Here is an 18,479-nt window from a genome sequence, read left to right on the forward strand (position 1 = left end):
CAGAAACAAAACTGAAGTGGGAATTTGAAGACATCTCTTTAAAGTATTTCCCAAAGGCAAGCTTTGATGTGCTTCTCTCCACTTATCATGCTGAATCTTTTAAATCCTACTTCAAGACTCTTGGTTCTCTCTATTTAGTTGTTAAGGATATTAGGCCATTACTTATGTTTATGAATTCCAGTCAAGGAGATCTCTGCTCATATTTTTAGCACTTTGGCAATGGTGAAATTTGCTCTTAACTCATCATAGTCAAGAGTTGCACACTGAGGTAGTTGAGATGGTTCTCTACATCTCCTAATGATGGTTGTCATGTTTGCAATAAACTATTATCTTGTTTGTTTGTTTACAGACAAGTATTTCTCACCAACAAAGCTAGATGTGACTTAGCTGTTTCATTGAGAGACTGATAGAAGTAAAGGACTGAGTGATCTCTAGCAGCTCTAATGGAAAAAAATAGAGAAAACTAGCTACTATTAAATTCTGGGAGTTCTACTGAACTCTCACTCATTCTAGTAAAAATAAATAAAAAAAACCTAAGTTTAAGGTTCAGTGTTTGATATGTAAAGCACTGCATCAGAAACTATTTCTTATACTTTTAGCACACAACTTTTTTACATGGATTTATGATTGCATTATATTTTTCAGAATTTTTTATATCTCATTCAGTATGTTGCAATTTTCACAGCCGTATGTTGCAGAACTATACCATTTTAATATTTTTTGTTATTTATTTGGAATCATTCCAAGTTTATTTGTGAAAGTCTTTAAACATGGTATGAAGATACCTAAGCTGTATATATTTGAAAGAATGTGAGGTCATCTAATCACAGCAAAAGCAAAAATTTCTGATGTAAATTTAAAATGTCTTTTCAGGCTGCCCTGCAGTTGTTTATGTAATATTTTTAGATCTACTCTTTGCATACAATATACCTTACTTTTGTTTCAATGGACTGCAGATAGTCGTGTCACACAGTAAGAATGATGAAAAGCAAAACATCCTTAAGAATTCTCCTTCACCATCTGAGAAGCGAGATCCCAGGCTGCCATTGCTATATCACAAGATAAAATGCAGAATGATCCTAACATTCATGCTAAATAAGATGATACATTTGCAATATTTAAAAAAAAATTTTGTTTCTTCTTAAGTACATCAGCTATGAAAGTTGCTACTTTCTAAATGAGGGCTGCTCTTTTCCTCCTAATGAATTTAAAATTTCATTTAAAAATCATCAGAAGTCCTTAAAATTTCATATAAAAATGCAATATTTCTCTCATTCCTATTTACACATTACACAAAACTGCTATTGCTTATTTCTTGCTTTTTCAGTTTCATTGTATGCAGATAAAGTAGATTTATTTTTGCTTATACGAGCATGAATTTGCTCCTCCCCCCTATTGTGTAAATCAGAGCAGCGTTTCACCTTCTTTCCTTGATCAGAATTTTCTGGCTGTGAGCAAATGGGAAGACTGGAAATGTACCCTTTAAAATATTCTTTGACTTCTAATCAGTAATGAGTGGCTTTTTATCCTTAACTTCCTTTCCTTTATCTCCAAGAACAGCCGAGAGGAACTATACCCTGAATCGCCATTTTTTCTAAGGGAGGGAAATTGTATCGTAGTAGTTATTTGAAGTTTGTTTAAAGGTTCAGTCCTACCAATCTGAATCTGAGAATACTGAATAACTAACTAAGTCCAAGTAGTAAGATGTGTATTGCTCCTGGGAGCTAAGGAGCTCATCATTTGCCCTGCTGCTGGGCTGACTCGCTGTCTCAAGCTGGAATAGCTTGGACTTGTAGGCCTTGAGCTGAAGCTGCTGGTTGCTTCAGGACCAGCTCTGGGTTTTGACTGAGATCTGATTTTGGTGTAAAGCAGTGCCAACTTTGCAGTGTCATTTTTTTCCTAACTGCTGGGCAATGCCAATCCAGGGAGAAAAGCCCAAAGAAACAGAATTACTGTTTCAGCTGTGGTTCATCTGCACATGGCTGCAGTACGATAAGCACTCTAGAACTCAGAGCCAAGTTAAGCTTTATTCTTTCAAAGTCACTGGAGACCTACTAGACAAATTGTGTTGAGGAATTGTCAAACATAACTGACAAGATCTAAATCTGTGATGAGTGGAATGTTTGTAAAATATCAGGGAAAGTAAAGAGCTTGTAAACAATCCCAATACCCTCACCCTTTGGGGAAAACATTGAATACCAAGTAATATTTTCTTCTTTATGTTTTACGTTTTCTTAGATTGTAATTTTTTATTGGACTAAGTGGGTTTTATAGAGTTGATTGCTAATAAAAGATCTGGCTAACCTTGTCTTTCTTATTTGAGTAAACAGTATTTGCTTTTTATACTAACTTTATGAGGCTTCTGTGAGCCTTGGTGTGGCTGATATAATGAGGATGTACGGCCATTTAATCTCAGATCATAGATATCATGTGACAAAATAATTTCTCTATCAACACAACCTCAGGGAAGTTTATTTTGTTCTGCAAAATATTAGGCACAGCCCAAAAACAAGGCAAAAGTCCAATGAATGAAGATGGGATCAATTCCAGCCTTTCATTTGTATTAAACAAAGACAGATCTTAGATTAATCTTGTCTAAAACAAACATCCTTTGATAGATTAACATGGTCATTACAGGCTAATTTCCACCATGACTGGGCAATAGCATAATGCAATGATCTTCCTGTGTTCCTGTTCCTGGGTTGTTTCTTGTTAAATTACAAAGGATTTTCACAGTCTTCTATTAAGGCTTACACTTGGCTTTATCTATTTTTGTGTTATCAGAAGGTACTTGACTATGCATGATATTTGTATTTAATCCAAAAACTTTTGTATGTTTATGTGTGTGTAGTTTTCTATCTATATATACAAAATTTGCTCTAAGGATTGAATCCAAAGTATTTAATCATCAGCCTCAGCCATGTAACAATGAAAATGAAAATCAAATTAAGGTAGGCAGTGTAACTACTTTAAAAGAATAAACCTGATAATTCCTTTTTAATTCATTTTTTATTTTTAAATATTCATGCTCAGCATCTACTGTCTCAACTTTTAGAGTTGAACAAAGGACAAATAGGAAGAAATTCACTGAAAATTAGGTGAAGTACACATCAGTCTACAATAGGGTATTCTCAGATTCAGTCTACAAGTGTGAAACTCTGTAGATTGCTAAGATCTAGTTCTATGCCTTCACATTTTAAGTAATCTCATCAGATATCCTGACAAGGCTTTTCTGTAATGAGTTTCTGTGACAAGTTTAATTCAATTGGCTTTATTTGGACCTAATATCCACCCACAGATGCATGCAAAGCAAAACAAAAAAAAAAAAAAAAACCAAAACAAAACAAAAAACCAAAACTAAACCAGCAAAAACCAGCAGCCATGCACTTGGTTAAGGAAAGCTGTCATATGGTGCCCTTGCTCTCATAAGCAGAATTCAGCTCCAAAGTTCTGTGGGAGAAGTGGGTTTTATTTAAATTTCAGTCTTGGGACAGACTCTCCTCACCTCAGAAAAATGCCAGTGGTTTAACTACTGCTACTATTATAGGCTAGAAAGGTCAGGGATGTTCTCCACTCTTGCTGTTAATACTGTGAGCACTGACGCTCAAAGTATGCCTTCCATGTAAACAAATGGATGAATGTCACTCTGGTATAGGTATTTACTCTTCTATTCATGCAAAGTAACTAGATAAAAAACAACAACAGAGAGGCAGCCACAGTCAGTGACTGCCATCTGTTCTCCTTGCTGTCTCTATCTGTGGGAGAAGTTGGGAAAACTTTTTCTAGTACAGCACTCTGAGGTAAATCACAGAGAAAAGCAGACATCTCTCCTGCTTATGTCCTGCCTCTGTTCTTGTAACTCCTTATGCATTTTATATTTGATATTTAAAAGACATATTTGCCCCTCTGCAATAACCCTGGAGGAAAGAGAACAGATGTCTCTCACTTCAGTGGAGAAGACTATCCCACTACTTAGCAAATCATCTTCTTGGTTAGCCTTGTGGCTGATTTATTCCTAGCCTGTAGATTCAAGGAGAGGGGAGGGATGTGTCTTCCTCTCTTATTTGCTCCAGTGGCTAGGGCTTACTCCTGAGTGTAAGGATTGTGGCTTCGAACTTCTCCAGTGACACTCAGATCCTGTCTCTTCCTTCTTGCATATGAAGCTATTATGACAAACAATACCTTCCTCTCCTCTCCTCTCCTCTCCTCTCCTCTCCTCTCCTCTCCTCTCCTCTCCTCTCCTCTCCTCTCCTCTCCTCTCCTCTCCTCTCCTCTCCTCTCCTCTCCTCTCCTCTCCTTCCTCCTCTCCTCTCCTCTCCTCTCCTCTCCTCTCCTCTCCTCTCCTCTCCTCTCCTCTCCTCTCCTCTCTCTCCTCTCCTCTCTCTCTCTCCTCTCCTCTCCTCTCCTCTCCTCTCCTCCTCTCCTCTCCTCCTCTCCTCTCCTCTCCTCTCCTCTCCTCTCCTCATCTCCTCATTGCAACCTTTGTTGCAGCTGAGCTCCAGCTCCTAGCTCATGTTTGTGGTTTCAGCTAGTTGAAAGACTCCTTAAAAAAAGAGATGCTTTGCATTGAAAATTATTAAGACTTTTGTGGCTTGAACTCTAAGTTATTCTCTATTTGTCACTCAGAGACAGCTCTGGCAGAACTGAGTTTTTGGCTTGTGGAATTAAAAGTTCCAAGGCTGCTAAAATCCTCTTTCAATCCCAGGCATTAATAACACAACTCCTGTTAACTGGGGTTGCTGTTTCTGTGCCACAGGAAAGAAACAGTAAAGGAACCTGCTACTCAAGTAGTCAGTCATTCTGTTAATGTATTCCAGATATCTGGGCACCTCTTCTCACTCCTCCTCTCTCACTGCCTCTGCTTTTTTGTCTTTCCAGTTCTGATTCCTTGAGCTTGATTCTGCTCTGGAGGAAGGACTATGTGCTACTACAGATACACTGAAAAACCCTAAATGTCCCCTAAATGTCAGACCTGAAACAAGAGAGCAATTTAGACAAAACCTAAGAGATTCATGAGTTTTCTGGGCGCACTTCATACAATGCCAACCTGATATGGAAAAAATCTGAGTCTCTTATCTTTCTTTTCTATTTTGGTGACCCTGATTGCTTTCCCTTGTTGTTTCAGGCTTTATTTAAAAGGTCACAGTGGAACTGCTGGAAAACAGAGTAGTCTGATCTTGCATGGTGCTGAATTCAGTACAAAAGATGCTGACAATGACAACTGCATGTGTAAATGTGCTCTCATGTTGACTGGAGGTGAGTACAACTGACTCTGAAAATATGATGCATTAATAGGAATCTACTATGTGTTCCTAAAGCAACCATAGATGAAGTTGTGTCATGGATGTATAAGTCCTGAGTGAAAATTTCTTTTATTATTATTACTGCTATTTTTTCTGTACATATATTGTCAAAATGCCAATACCTCTAGATTCCTGTCAGCAGAGAAAGGATTATCCAGAGATGCAGTCAGTATACTCCTGCACTGAAGCTGTTGCAAGAATGTCTAAGAGGAAAGTATAAGTTAGTGTAATTGTTTAGGCAAGAAATGCAAAATTAAAAAAGATAAAAGCTTAAAAAGGTGAAAAGAAGTTTTTCAGAAGTTGGACAATCAACCAGCAAATAAAGAGAAGAAATGGCCAGGTATTAGATATTAGATGGCAAAGTTTATAAACAATCCTAGTCTAGACTTGTAATACATTATCTATTCCATTTAGGGATGTGATTCTGTTATTAAGGTATTTATAATGGTTAAACTTTCTCTGTTAGGTGAGCATAATGCATAAAGACACTAAATGACTAATTCACTCCCCTGTGAAAGACTAGACCCACAACCACCTGTTTAAATCTGGAAGGTTTAAGCTGATTTCCTTTGTGAGCAGAGTCAAACTACAGAAGGAAAGAAAGAAGAGTTGATGTGGGGAAGAGCACAGACAAGTTACAGGGACAGTTTAAAGTCCCAAGTTGATCTGACTTCCAGCAAGTATAGTGTATATGATTGGTATTTTTTCTAAATATAGTGTGGATGATTGGTACTTTTTCCCTGCAGCACAGAGAATGAATATTTGAGATTATCTCTCCATTCAGACTCCTAATGCTCCTAAGAGTGAGAATTTTCTCTGGTAAATGATAATCATTCCTAGTCCCTGTGTGGTCAAGCTCATTTTTATCTCTAGAACACCACATTATAGCAGAAAGCTTAAATTGAGGTTTAAACCAAAACCAAAGATTATTTGGTTTACTGACTGTATGACCAAGAAAGTCCCTTTCTTATCTTCACATCTGATCTTGTTCAGAGACTCTCCTCAGTGATTTCTAACTTTTCTGGAAAAAAAATCCTGTAGCATGTACAGTTTTAATTATTTTGGATCAGACTGTTAAACCTGTATTATTTGTGGTTACTGGCACTCTGAGTTCAGCTCAGGCCACATCCAGGCACATATGAGCCTCTAAAGCAATCATCTGCTAACAGAAGATGGTTTCCCATCACTGAGAATTTATACCACATGCTCAGTCCTGCTCTGCATTCTCTTTTGCCAGTTGGAAGTGACCCAGTTGGGAAAGTCTTTAAGGAGCCAATTTTTCAAGCTCTTCTAACTTCTTCTAGGTATATCATAATAAAAGTTATCATGGGAAGCTTCTTCCTGTAGATGGATAATAAGACACTACCTCCCCATTTCTGTAAAAAATAGAAGCTAACCAGACAGATCTGGAGACAGATAGTGGAAAAAAAGTCAGTAGATTATTTTAATTAACTCTGTTGCCCTTTCCCTTTGGAGAACATGCTAAATGAAAGTGTGTTACTTCCAGGGCAGGCCAGAGTCGGGAGGAGCTCCTGAGCATGAGTTGTGTCTGTGCTGAAGTGCAGACTCATTCAAGTATCTGAGCTGCCTGGAAATACCCTGCAGCTCCTTCTGGGAGCTGAGGCTTTGTTTATTTTCCTGCTCTGAGCTCTGTGACAGGTCAACACCCTGCTAAGGTCAGTCTGCTGTTGAACAACCATTCCACAAGGTTCACATATATTGCTGCAGCATTCCTGTAAATCAACAGCTTAGCCACACATTGGAATTTACTGGTACCAAATGAAATGAATAGGGAAGAAGGGGTGAATTACCAAAGGCTGAGGAAACCACAAGTTTAGCAAATCACCACACAGTAAAAGGAGGTGCAATTAGCCTTTGGAGATAGATTAATCTACTGTTTTGGACTAGACTCTGAGTACTGTTCCTTTGGAGACAGGTTGTACAGCACTGTAATTTGTAGTTCCTCAAGAAAGGCTTTAATCATGCAAGAGTTCTCCTCAAACACTCTGCTATGCTTTTCTCCTTGAAATCACTTTCTCATTCCTTGAGAAATATCCAAATTTAATTAAATACTAAAACATCTTTTTAGGGAGTGTATTTCAGTTTTCTACCAGACAAAGACTAATTTAGAAAAGTAGCAATGATAACAAGTTTTGGAAAACCTTCTTTCCCCCCCAAAAAAAGATATCAGAATGTTAGTTTTGGCAACATCACAGAGAGCTCTTTAATGATGAATGGTATGAAATCTACAGGCAAGTTTCTAGCTATCTTGACAGCTTGGGTGAGTCTGTTATCTCTATGAGGTGAAATGAATATATTTATGTCAGGAATAAAGGCTGAGATAAGCCAAAGCTCAAGACTGTGATATGGTTATAATCAAGGCTGAAAATAAAAATGTAAGGAAAACACACATTTCTCTCTGTGATCTTGCTAGTTGTCAGTTTTATTTGGTCTATATCATAACTATTATTCTCTCTCCTCCTATATCTCATCCCTCTTCCCTAGAATGAGAAATTAAATACTGAGAGAATAATACAGAAGCACCAACAGTGTATTTTGTGTATGTCTTTCTTGTATTTTAAAGAGCCATTCAATGCTACTTGCCTCTATCTTCACATGGATTTTAGGGAATGACTTCAAAATTATGCGTATGAGCTGGATTCTTAACCTCTCTAAACTGTCATCATATTTAGATGTTTTAGCTGCTTTTTTGTGACCAGAAAAATTTAACCTAAGTATGTTAGTTTTACTTTAAAGGAGGACAAATTATTCATTCAAATAATTTCTTCCTTTTTTCAATATCTTGGGCCAGTAAACTTAAAAAAAAAAAAAAAAGAGGGTTATTTATATGTATATCCCCATCTTACTTCAAGCTTTAGTCTGAAGAGTGTCCCAATGAGTTATGTACACAGCTTTTTTGCAAGAAACAACACTAAAAATGCAACAGTCCCCAGAATAAGCCTGTGAGTAGAAGTTCAAAATGCTTGGATTTCCAATACAGCCCTTAGCATTTAATATCTTTGGATCAGATTCCTGAGCCAAATTCCCATCTGTTCTGGCAGATACCACCTGTCAGCTGAGCCCCAAATTGTTTGTGAAGTTGTTTTCAGTAACTGGAATGTGACTTATGGTATCTCGGCCCACCAAGAAAGTTTTAAGGTGATTTTCTTTGTCTGGAATTGGCTGCAGTCTGAGCTGTTCACAAAGACATTTACCTTACTTCAAGTGAGAAGTGGGAATACTGCTAAAATTCTGATCCCTAAAATCATTTTACAAAGACAGGGGGACTTTCTAGATATCTTTCCAGGTGTGAAGCAGCAGAGATAACTGAAATAAATTGTTTGTTTTATTTTACTGGGAGCAGAGGTACATCCAGCTGTAGTGTCCTGTCTCTGACAATACAGGTATAAGAGCAATGCAAATAAATTATCCCTCCTTTGAGTATTTTCTCAGTATCTTTTGAATCTCAGGGCCTTCCTGAATCAGAGAAATATGTATTTATTGAACACATATTTATTGAGCCTTAATAGATTTCTCATCTATTAAGTCAGAGGCTGCTCAATGACTCCAAAACCTTGTTGCATTCACTGCATGTTGTTTCAATGCTTTTTTCTCCAAGTGGTGAATTTTATGAATCTCTGCAAGAAGGGGATGGAGGATTCATGTCATGACTTGGAGGGAAGTTCTTGGCTGAATATAGAAATCTGCCCATACACTCCAATTGGAAAAGCCACAGTTTTTCTTATATTCTCCTTGCAACTGAATATTTGAAAGAAGCAATGGCAGGACACTTGAGATTATCCGACCTGAACCCCTGGATATGCACCTAATTGTATAAAAAAACCACCGGTTTTTAATTTTTATTCACATTCCTGCTTTCATAAAGAAATTGCTCAGAATGCACCATTAATGAAGTACCATTTATATTCCCAAATATTTTTATGAAAAAATACAATCAAATGGTTAGAATATTATTTGATTTTTTGCTTGAAATATTCAAAATATTTAATTTTACATATGATTATGCACAAATTTTAACAAAAACATTACTACATTGGTATGTTTATCAAGATTAAATATGGGCAACTGTAATACAGTGTTAGGAGATCTTCAGGAAGTGACTAACTTTTGATATACTAGAACATAGCCACCAGTCTGCAAGTTCCATGTTATTTTTACCTCATACAAAGGTCCTTATGAAAGGGACTATATTATCCAGTTAATATGAAAAGCTGATGCCTTTTCATCTTATGACAGCTAAATTCTAATTTAATCTTCAGATTGTCAAGTAGTCTGGTCAATCCAGTACTCTAAGGAATAAAATAACATAGAAATTTCTTCCAGAAGTCATTTAGACCCTTCACAAGACAGATTCTTCTCTATCTGTTTGTTTCTGTGTATTTCAAGATTTCTGTTCTCGTGATAAAATCTGTTACTGAGTTTGTCTGCATTTAATATAAGAACACTTTGTATGTTGACTAGCTAATTCTATGATAATTTAACTGTGTTCCATCCTGTCATAACCTCTACCTTTAGAAAGAATAGACATAATTCATTTACATTTCTTTGAGAGGTTTTTAGTTAATTTTAAATTGTTGGCAATTTGTCTTTCAAATTCTGATTAAACAATCCTAAGTCTTTCCTGCTACATTCACTCTTTTGGACTCTGTCCCATGGCTCCACTGATAGCTTGAGGTGTCATCCGAAACTTCATCCAGAGAAATTACCAATGAAAAATCACCAGATCCTAAGCATTGCCATCTAACTTCTTTAAACTACAGAATGTTAGAAACATTGAATTTTTTCCTAAAATAAATTTCTATTTCTTTTGAACACTGGGACTATTTCAATATTTTTGGATTCAAAACTTTTCTTATTGGCTTTGTTGCCAAATGCATTAAATTTTATGGACAAATCCAGAGGGCTAGAAATAAATATTTGTTTTCCACAGGATCCATTTATTCTGTTAATCCATACAAATGTAGCATTCAGACAAACTTTGGATCTTAATAAATGGCATGCACTGATTCTGCTTCATTTGGAGACATTCAGTGTCCTCAGGAGGGAGAACTGAAATGTGAGAGGAAAGCATTTGCCATCAAATGTGCAGTGTTTAGACAACTATTATTTTAGCATGTAAAAGTCAACTAAGAACCTCCCATCAAACCTGAGCAATCATTGCAGTTCCCAGTGAGCACCAGCCTTACAGTGCACTCATTAACTGACGAGCATTAGGTCACTAAAAAAGAATTTTACATGCATACATGCTTAATTGCAGTTTATACAAGCCAAAACAGCAACTCTGTTAGCTTTGGCATACAAAAGCCCTTTTTTAATATTGCTTTTGACAAAGAAGATTCTATAATGCAAAATTGTACTTGTCACTTTTGAAAATCATTATATAAGATGCTTGTGTTTGTTTTTTTTTCTTTTAATATTGTTAGTCATTTGAGCAATGCCCTTTTATTAGGTATTTTTGCAAGAATTTGTGGATATATACATTATATCATTAATATACATAATATCATTAATATACATTAATATTCAAAGATCTAATACAGTATATTGTAGTCTGGAGCTCAACTATCTGAGATAGGTAGCTTAAGCATAAAAAAATATATTTATTCATAAAAAGAGCTGAAATGAAATTTAACAATTTCCCATTGGTTATAGCAACATGAATTAAAGACCAAAGCATAACCATACACAATATGTGAAACTACTTTAACTGTTCCAGAAGAACAGCCATCTACAGTGAGGATTCATTTCTATTTGTATAGCTGAACTTTCAAACAATTTATCTATGCATTATTTAATTTATATTTTGTCTGGAAAATATATGTTATGACCTAGGGATTTTTATTAGAAATAGAGATGGTAGTGCTGCTTGTACTATACAAAATATTAGAGGTGGGCTAACCTAAAAAATTGAATTGGCCCTCAATTCAAATGATTTATTAGTGATTCTGTGGTCACAACAACTTGAAGAAACTACCTCTCTTTCTGAATACAGTCTCTCTTAAACTTCTCATGTAAACCCTCTTTCTACCACTTCACTTTAAAATCTTACTTCTATTATCACTTCTTACAATGCCCACTCTTCATCATTTTCATGCCTGATTCAAAAATCCCATGGAAATCGTTGCCAAAAGTTATCTCCAAAGTTAAAATCTTACTGCGGTTCAAAGATGACTTTATAATTATTTGGGAAAGCCATTACCATGCAGAGAAATATAAACAAGCTTATTCATGAGAAAATTCCATGAACTCCAAGTAATAAGCCAACATCTGGCTACTGAGGTTTTTCCTTTGTTCAGGCTGTCTCACAGCTCTGGAGCTGTTCAATTTGGTGTTTTCTGCAATGGCAGTGCTGCAGGTATATCTTTTAGAAATCTCTGGTTTGTGTTCCCTCACTCCTTCATAGCTACCAAGAAAGTCACTGCTTGCTTTCCTCTTTCCCTCAACATACAAAGCATCTGTAAAAAAACTTTTCCTTTGCATCCATCCAAAGATGTGAGTTTTGGTGTTGAGATATGCAATAGGAAATCTTGTGATAATCTGAGGCCCTAAGGGGACTGAAGGCCTTTCAGAGGACTGCAGGGGAGAAAGGAGAGAAATTGCCATATGGAGAAAAAAAAGACACCATAATTCAAAAAAACCCAAAACAGAAGGAAAAAAACACAAAAAACCAACCAAACAAACAAACAAAAAGCCCCACTTCACTTAAAAAGAAAAATACAGTGAGAAAGTAAACCCAAAGTTTAATGCAATATTAGGAAACATCTTTAAAACATTCATCCATTCATTCTCACTAACAAGAACAGTACAATAGGAAAAAAGTTAAGATCATTAAAACACATTTTGAAATAAGTGTTTATTTAGAAAAAATCTATGACAACAGGTTGGAGCAAGCCCTCGCAATTGTTTTATAAAATTATGTGTTTCTTTGGCTTATTCCAGTTTTAACACAGATTTTGTAAGGCATCACTGAAAACCTTCAACCCAAAAAAGACCATTTTTGCATCTATTCCTGTTCCTTTAAGATGAAATGGTAACTAGGACAGCTTGCCAGGTCTTCATCCCAACACCATAAACAGAACCCAGCTGCATCTGAGTTCCAGCTTTGAAAAATGAGGATTAGGATTCCTCTGTTTAACTTCATCTTAAGTTTCTACAAGATTATACTCTGGTTACAGTAAAACATCAGCTGTACAGCTTTCCCTTTCTTTGGTTATTGCCCCCTTAGGCATAACATTGAAATCAAAGGGAAGACAGCTGTACCAAAATAGAAAATTGTCAGAATTTATCTGGCATAAATTCATCCCTCAAGATTTCATTATGAAGTGTTACTTCTTAAAAAAAAAAAAAAACACTAAGTACTTTCCAAAATCTTAAGAATTACAGGACTAGAAGCATAAATTATTTGGATCTGAATACAAAGAACAGAGTAAGCACTGGTTCTGAGGGCTAAACACAACCAGTACCATAACAGTGGCAGTATACCATAGACTAAAGTAGTTTCATATAATGCATTCATTATAGGTAGATAAAAGCCTAACCACTAAATATGAAGGAATTGGAGGATTCCCTGTGACAGTGAACATTATCTAAAAGGAGTTTGTCACACTTTAATTCCTTTTCCAGAAGTCAAAGTGGAAAACATGCAGAAAATTTTAAATTCTGCATTCTAGTCCACAGTGACACCAGCAGAATTCAGTGTACACTCACTGGATGATCTGTTTGTCACTGCCAGGACTGTTAGGAAATGCTTCACAAGGGAAGATGGCAATGCTGTGATGTACAGGCTGAAATAGCTTTTTTTAAGATTAAAGTAGCATTTAACTGAGAAAAGCAAAAGTCATTACCTGATCTTTATGATCTTATTTGCCTCATGACAAAAATGCTCAGTACAAGCATATTCCATGGAAAGATGCATAAAAGCTGTGCGAAAGATTTACAAAATTATAAGTCTCACTATGAAAAAAGTCCCAACAGAAACTTTTCTGACAAATAGAAGTCCTAGCCACAGAAGTTAATACGGTTTTGATATTGGGGATATTTGCTTTTTGGAGTGTGGGAATTCATTCTGCCTTTCTCAGTCTGAACTAAACATCTTTCTCTCTACTATGCATAGATACTCTGCAAGGTGTTGGAGAGAAAATTTAATTCCCATCAAGGTATCCAGCAAAACTCCCACTACTTTCAGCAGAGTCAGCATATCACCTAGTTTATATTCATCAGTTTGTGTTCTGTAGTCCTAGCGTTGCCAAGTTTCATGTTATTTGGAATTTTTCTTAAAACTCTAGGTCCCACGGCAATCTAAAATTCACCTTAACAAGAAAAGATCTTGGAGAGATAAACAAGAGAGTTCACTGATTAATTTCATCTTAAAGCAACAATTTAAAGTAGGGCAATGCAGCACCACAATTCTCATAATTCAGTTATGAGAATCTTTAACATCTATTCTGGAAACAAAAGTAACTGAGCAGCGAACAATCACAATTAAAGCAGTAGAAAAGGGCTGGTAAATAAAATCAAGTCATGCTTATACTCAACATAACAGGTGAAATTATTCCAAATACTTTTGAATTATGGTCTTTTTCTGAGGTTTAAATGAAAAATACAATATTATCTAAATATTAAAATCGCTTAATTTGTCTCTCAAGTTCTTGTTTTTACTCCACATACTGAGAATAAAATTAGAGTGCATTGGGACATAATTACTTTTGCAAGGCTGTAAATAGATGTGTGTGTTCTCCAGCACTCCTGACTAAAGAATCGCACAAAAGAGCAAAAAAGGAAAATATGAAAATATGACACCAGCACTATTATTGACCTATTTACCAGAATTTCCTAATCAGCTAAACCTAATACAACAAAGTAAAATATTTAGTGCATTTGCAGTTTCAGTATTTGTCTTACTGGTTTCAGGGTGGTGGTTTGATGCCTGTGGCCCCTCCAACCTCAATGGGATGTTCTACACAGCTGGACAGAACCATGGGAAGCTCAATGGCATCAAGTGGCATTACTTCAAAGGCCCCAGCTACTCCTTGCGCTCCACCACCATGATGATTCGGCCTTTGGACTTCTGAAGGAATTCCGCGGCAGATCCCAGCAGGAGCCAGGCTGGCAGCGCCCTCAGCAGCAGCACTGGCACAGTCTGAAGGGAAAAGGTGAAGGGCTTCTGAAAGCAGCATGTAGGGATGATGCAAAGTTGCTTCGCTGTCTCTCCATAACCTGCACACACTTCCCAACAGCCACCCCACCCTTTGATTACTGCGGAGAGCTTGGTTTAGAAGAAGGTGGCTGAAATTATTTTCCAAAGAACTGGATTTGGCTATTCTGCACAAACTTGGTGCTTGCCAGTGGATGTCTTTTTTGTTTCCTTTGTTTTAATTCAGCAACAGAATCAGAATTTGAAGAACTGGAACATATCAACCATGGTCTATTGAGTAGAATGTTATTCAGCAGTGAAATGACAACATTATACCCATGAAAAAGGATTACAGAGACACTTTTATTAAAACTTTTCTTAAAACATCCAAGGTGACCACTCCAAATATTGTTTTTCTTAATGAACTGATTTTGAATAGTGGATGGATTTATGTGAATCCCAAAGTCAAATTATTTGTGCAAATAAAATTTTTCATTGAATACTTTAAAGACAAGTTTCTAATAAACTGAGACAAACATATGAATAATGATAAGGATAATAGGCATGAATTCCTCAGTTGCTCTGTAGAGGTAAATCAGGTAATTGGCGTAATCCCTGAGCTAGGATTTATAGTGTGATAACAAAAGTAGCTGTGTTTTTAGGTTTTTCCTTTCTTTCATTAAAAGCAGTCTGAATGTCATGTAGAATAATTAATGGAAGGTTTAAAGAACGTGAAATATTATCCAAGAGAAAATACAGGATTTTGCATGGAATTTTTCCATCAAATACATAGGAAGGCAAACTGTTAGAGTATAAAAAAGTACATAAATGCATAGCTTAAGGCAATGGATTAATTTTGCAGTATCCTTGCATGTGCGCAATTTATCCTGAATTATTTTACTTTTTTATTACATTTTTGTGAATAGCAGAAGCATGCCAGTTTTACACAGTGCTTAGGCTACAACTATAAGAAATACTCATCAGAACTGTATAAAAAATAAAGAATTGTGAACTTGTAAATATCATATCTTTCCTGCAACAGTCATTTATTTTGTACAGGAAACCCTGAACCCATGCAAAGGGTGAAAAGCCTCAAAAGGATATAAATGTTAAAGAACTTTAGATGACTGCTTACAGGGTGCTAACAAGTAATTTTGTTCTATTAAAATGTTGCAAAAGTGTGGGATTATTGGAAAAGATAAAAGTCTTCTAGTAACAAGCAATAAAGTAATGTGTGGCCTATGAGGATACAGAGATAACTCTTTCCATTTACAGCCCTTTTGATTAAGTTGTATGAATAAAGTCTATTTGGGGAAGTAGTTCACAGTCATTCTACTTCTACTAGAAATTAAATGAAAAATGTTACCCTACTGAAATCAAAAACAATACTCTCATCAATTAAATTGGGACCAACATGACACAAGAACCTGCATGTGGTGAGGTGTTTGCTCATCTCTTTGTTGCTTGGTTCCATTTATTAAACTGTTCCTGAGATGAAGCACAACAATTATCTGATTTTTTTAAAAGAATAATGATAACTCTTTTTTCCCCTTACTTTCTACCTATTTTTTTCCATTTAGCAGTTTATTTCTATGGAATAGAGAAAAAATACTTGGATATTTATAAACACCTCTTCCTAAAGATCATAAGGTTATACTACCACTGAGGGCTATTGCAGCCCCTAAGGGTTCTCTGATTTTGTTACATTTTGATGCTTGTTTCATTTTAAGTGGGAAGAATTTTTTTTTTTTGTGTAGGTGTATATATTTATATATATATTTGAAATAATCTTGACTAAGGGTTAATTTGAAGTTTTCTGCTGAATAAGTTACCAAACTACTCTTTACATAGCACTTTCTTCACATACATGTTTTGTCCTAGTTTCAGCAGGTTTTTCTAATAGTCTTCATTAACGTCCAAAATATGCAGTCTATCTTCCACTACATTCTCAAAAGACAGAGTTTTGCAGGTCTCCAAGTTAAGAATGCCATTTTTGCAGATCCTATTGCAAAAGGCAAAACACATTTAAAATTAAAAGCATGATATTTACTGTTTATTTATCTGGGTTTGGAAAAAAAAAGTGGATTTGGTTTCCTATCCTTTATAATAAAATGTTTTTAAAAATTGTGGACTATGTGATTTTGCTTTGCTCTAAGTATACCTTTCTGTGACAGGCTGATAACATTTCAAAAGCCACTATCTCTCCATGTAAGAAATAGTAATAAGCTTAGACAGATCTGTAGGAAGGGAGAAACTCTAATTTTATCCAGTAATTATTATTTCTAACTTTTTATATCCCTACACCAATATTTTTTATTGAATTTCCTTGATTAAAATCATGGGACTATATTTTTTATCTTTGGTTCAAATCATAAAATTCTCTATTAATCTTAAAATACAAGATTTCTTTTATTCAACAGGCAAAGATGCAAACTGAAGTGTGATGTTTTCCTTGCTTTATGATGTGTTCTTCTATCAATCATTCAATCATGTGTGGCAGTGACAAATCTCCGCTGATCTCTTACCCAGAAATTCCTTCTGCTCCATTTGTATGCCTTTTAACACTATAGTGATCAGGTTTAGCATCTCTTTGTCATGTAGAATAATTTATCCTCATTTTCTCAGGAATTTTTTCTTAATTGACTTATTATGTTCCTTCAGGGAAGCACAGCTTTTCAAATCAACACTAAAGGTGCAAGGAACTATAGAAATAAAAGTACATTTTGCTCCTAAAGTTGGATGAATATGTACTGGCATAAATTGAAGAGTTGCAATTCCTAAAATTCTAGATTTAGAGTTGATTTATATTGAAATCCTACTTGCCTTGACAGATAGTAAAAAAATAGTCATTGGTCAGTGGTAATAATAACTTTACTATTTACCCTTCACAGATAATTTTCTGATTTATAAAACAAAAATACACAAAGTTTTGACAAACTAATAAATATGTTTTCCAAAGCATATTGATCCTTAATTTTTAATATCTTTTGAGGCTGGAAATGTTATTTAAATGCACACTTTCCTAAGTGCCCTAACATCCAGTACTGACCTACTAAGTAGGTAAATCATTTATAGTCGTTTGTACAACTTTGTCCCAAGATAAAGTTCCTTAAAAAACCCTTCCAGCTATAAAAACAACTTTCTTCTCTGCAGACTAGAAGCTCAAACCACAGCTCTGACCATGCCTCAAATAATCTCGTTTGGGATTGGCACAGTTTCCCCATCTCCTCTGGGAAGAACAAAACTGAAATAGCAATCACAACAAGAGCTTAATTCTCCAGGTAGGATCAAGCGTAATTTACAACCAGACTGTGCTGCAGCTGTGCCAAAAAGCATTTAAAGCATTCTTACCTACCAGCTTTTACATGGGCTGGACAGCTTGAGGAGGGAGGCGCTAACTCTGAATGCAGCTTGCTGCTGCTCTCTGACTCTCAGCCATGGCGTGCACACAGACACACACAAATCCATACATCCAGAGAAAACTTGACACAGACAATCAAAATGATCTTGCTCAAATTTTTACTAGAGGACCTTTAATCTCTTAAGGTAAAAAAAAAAAAAGAAGAAAAAAACAACAAAACTAAAGGAGCCTTTCTCATGCAGCAATATCAGGAAGGAGAAAGACAGGGGTATGGGACTGTAATAAAGAGAGGGACAAGACAGACAGATTGAGAAGAGTTGAAAGGAAGGGATTACCTGTGAGACACAGCAGCTTCATATTTACTGTGCCATGACTATCACACATTGTGGGAGATCCCTTGTCCTCTAGGAATGTCCAAATCCCCTCTGCCTGGCTCTTGCTCATATGAGTAGAAATCTATGGGTATTATTTCTATTTATATGTTCTGAGTGGTTTGTTTGTCTGTGTGTTTTTATAATCTTTGCACAGGGACAAATTTAGCATGGATTTTTGATATGCTGCTTATGGTTATGTCAAGTTAGCTGTGTAGCAAGTGCTGTAAAAATGAAAAAGTTCCTTTAGAGAATATTGCATTCTGCTGTGTAACTTTTAAGTACTGATG

The 18,479-nt window shown here is 35.8% G+C and overlaps 1 protein-coding gene across 1 annotated transcript in view; it reads left to right on the forward strand.

The window, feature by feature from the left end:
* ANGPT1 (angiopoietin 1) overlaps nucleotides 1–16,268 on the forward strand; it is a 151,904-nt gene extending 135,636 nt beyond the window's left edge. Inside the window, exons 8-9 of the mRNA XM_064703566.1 lie at nucleotides 5,126–5,256; nucleotides 14,235–16,268. Coding sequence (XP_064559636.1) covers nucleotides 5,126–5,256; nucleotides 14,235–14,395 — 292 coding nt within the window. The 3' untranslated portion in view covers nucleotides 14,396–16,268. The remainder of the gene's footprint in view (nucleotides 1–5,125; nucleotides 5,257–14,234) is intronic.
* The last annotated feature ends 2,211 nt before the right edge of the window (nucleotides 16,269–18,479 follow it).

The sequence above is a fragment of the Zonotrichia leucophrys genome, chromosome 2 (assembly GCF_028769735.1).
Source record: "Zonotrichia leucophrys gambelii isolate GWCS_2022_RI chromosome 2, RI_Zleu_2.0, whole genome shotgun sequence".
NCBI classification, from domain to species: domain Eukaryota; kingdom Metazoa; phylum Chordata; class Aves; order Passeriformes; family Passerellidae; genus Zonotrichia; species Zonotrichia leucophrys.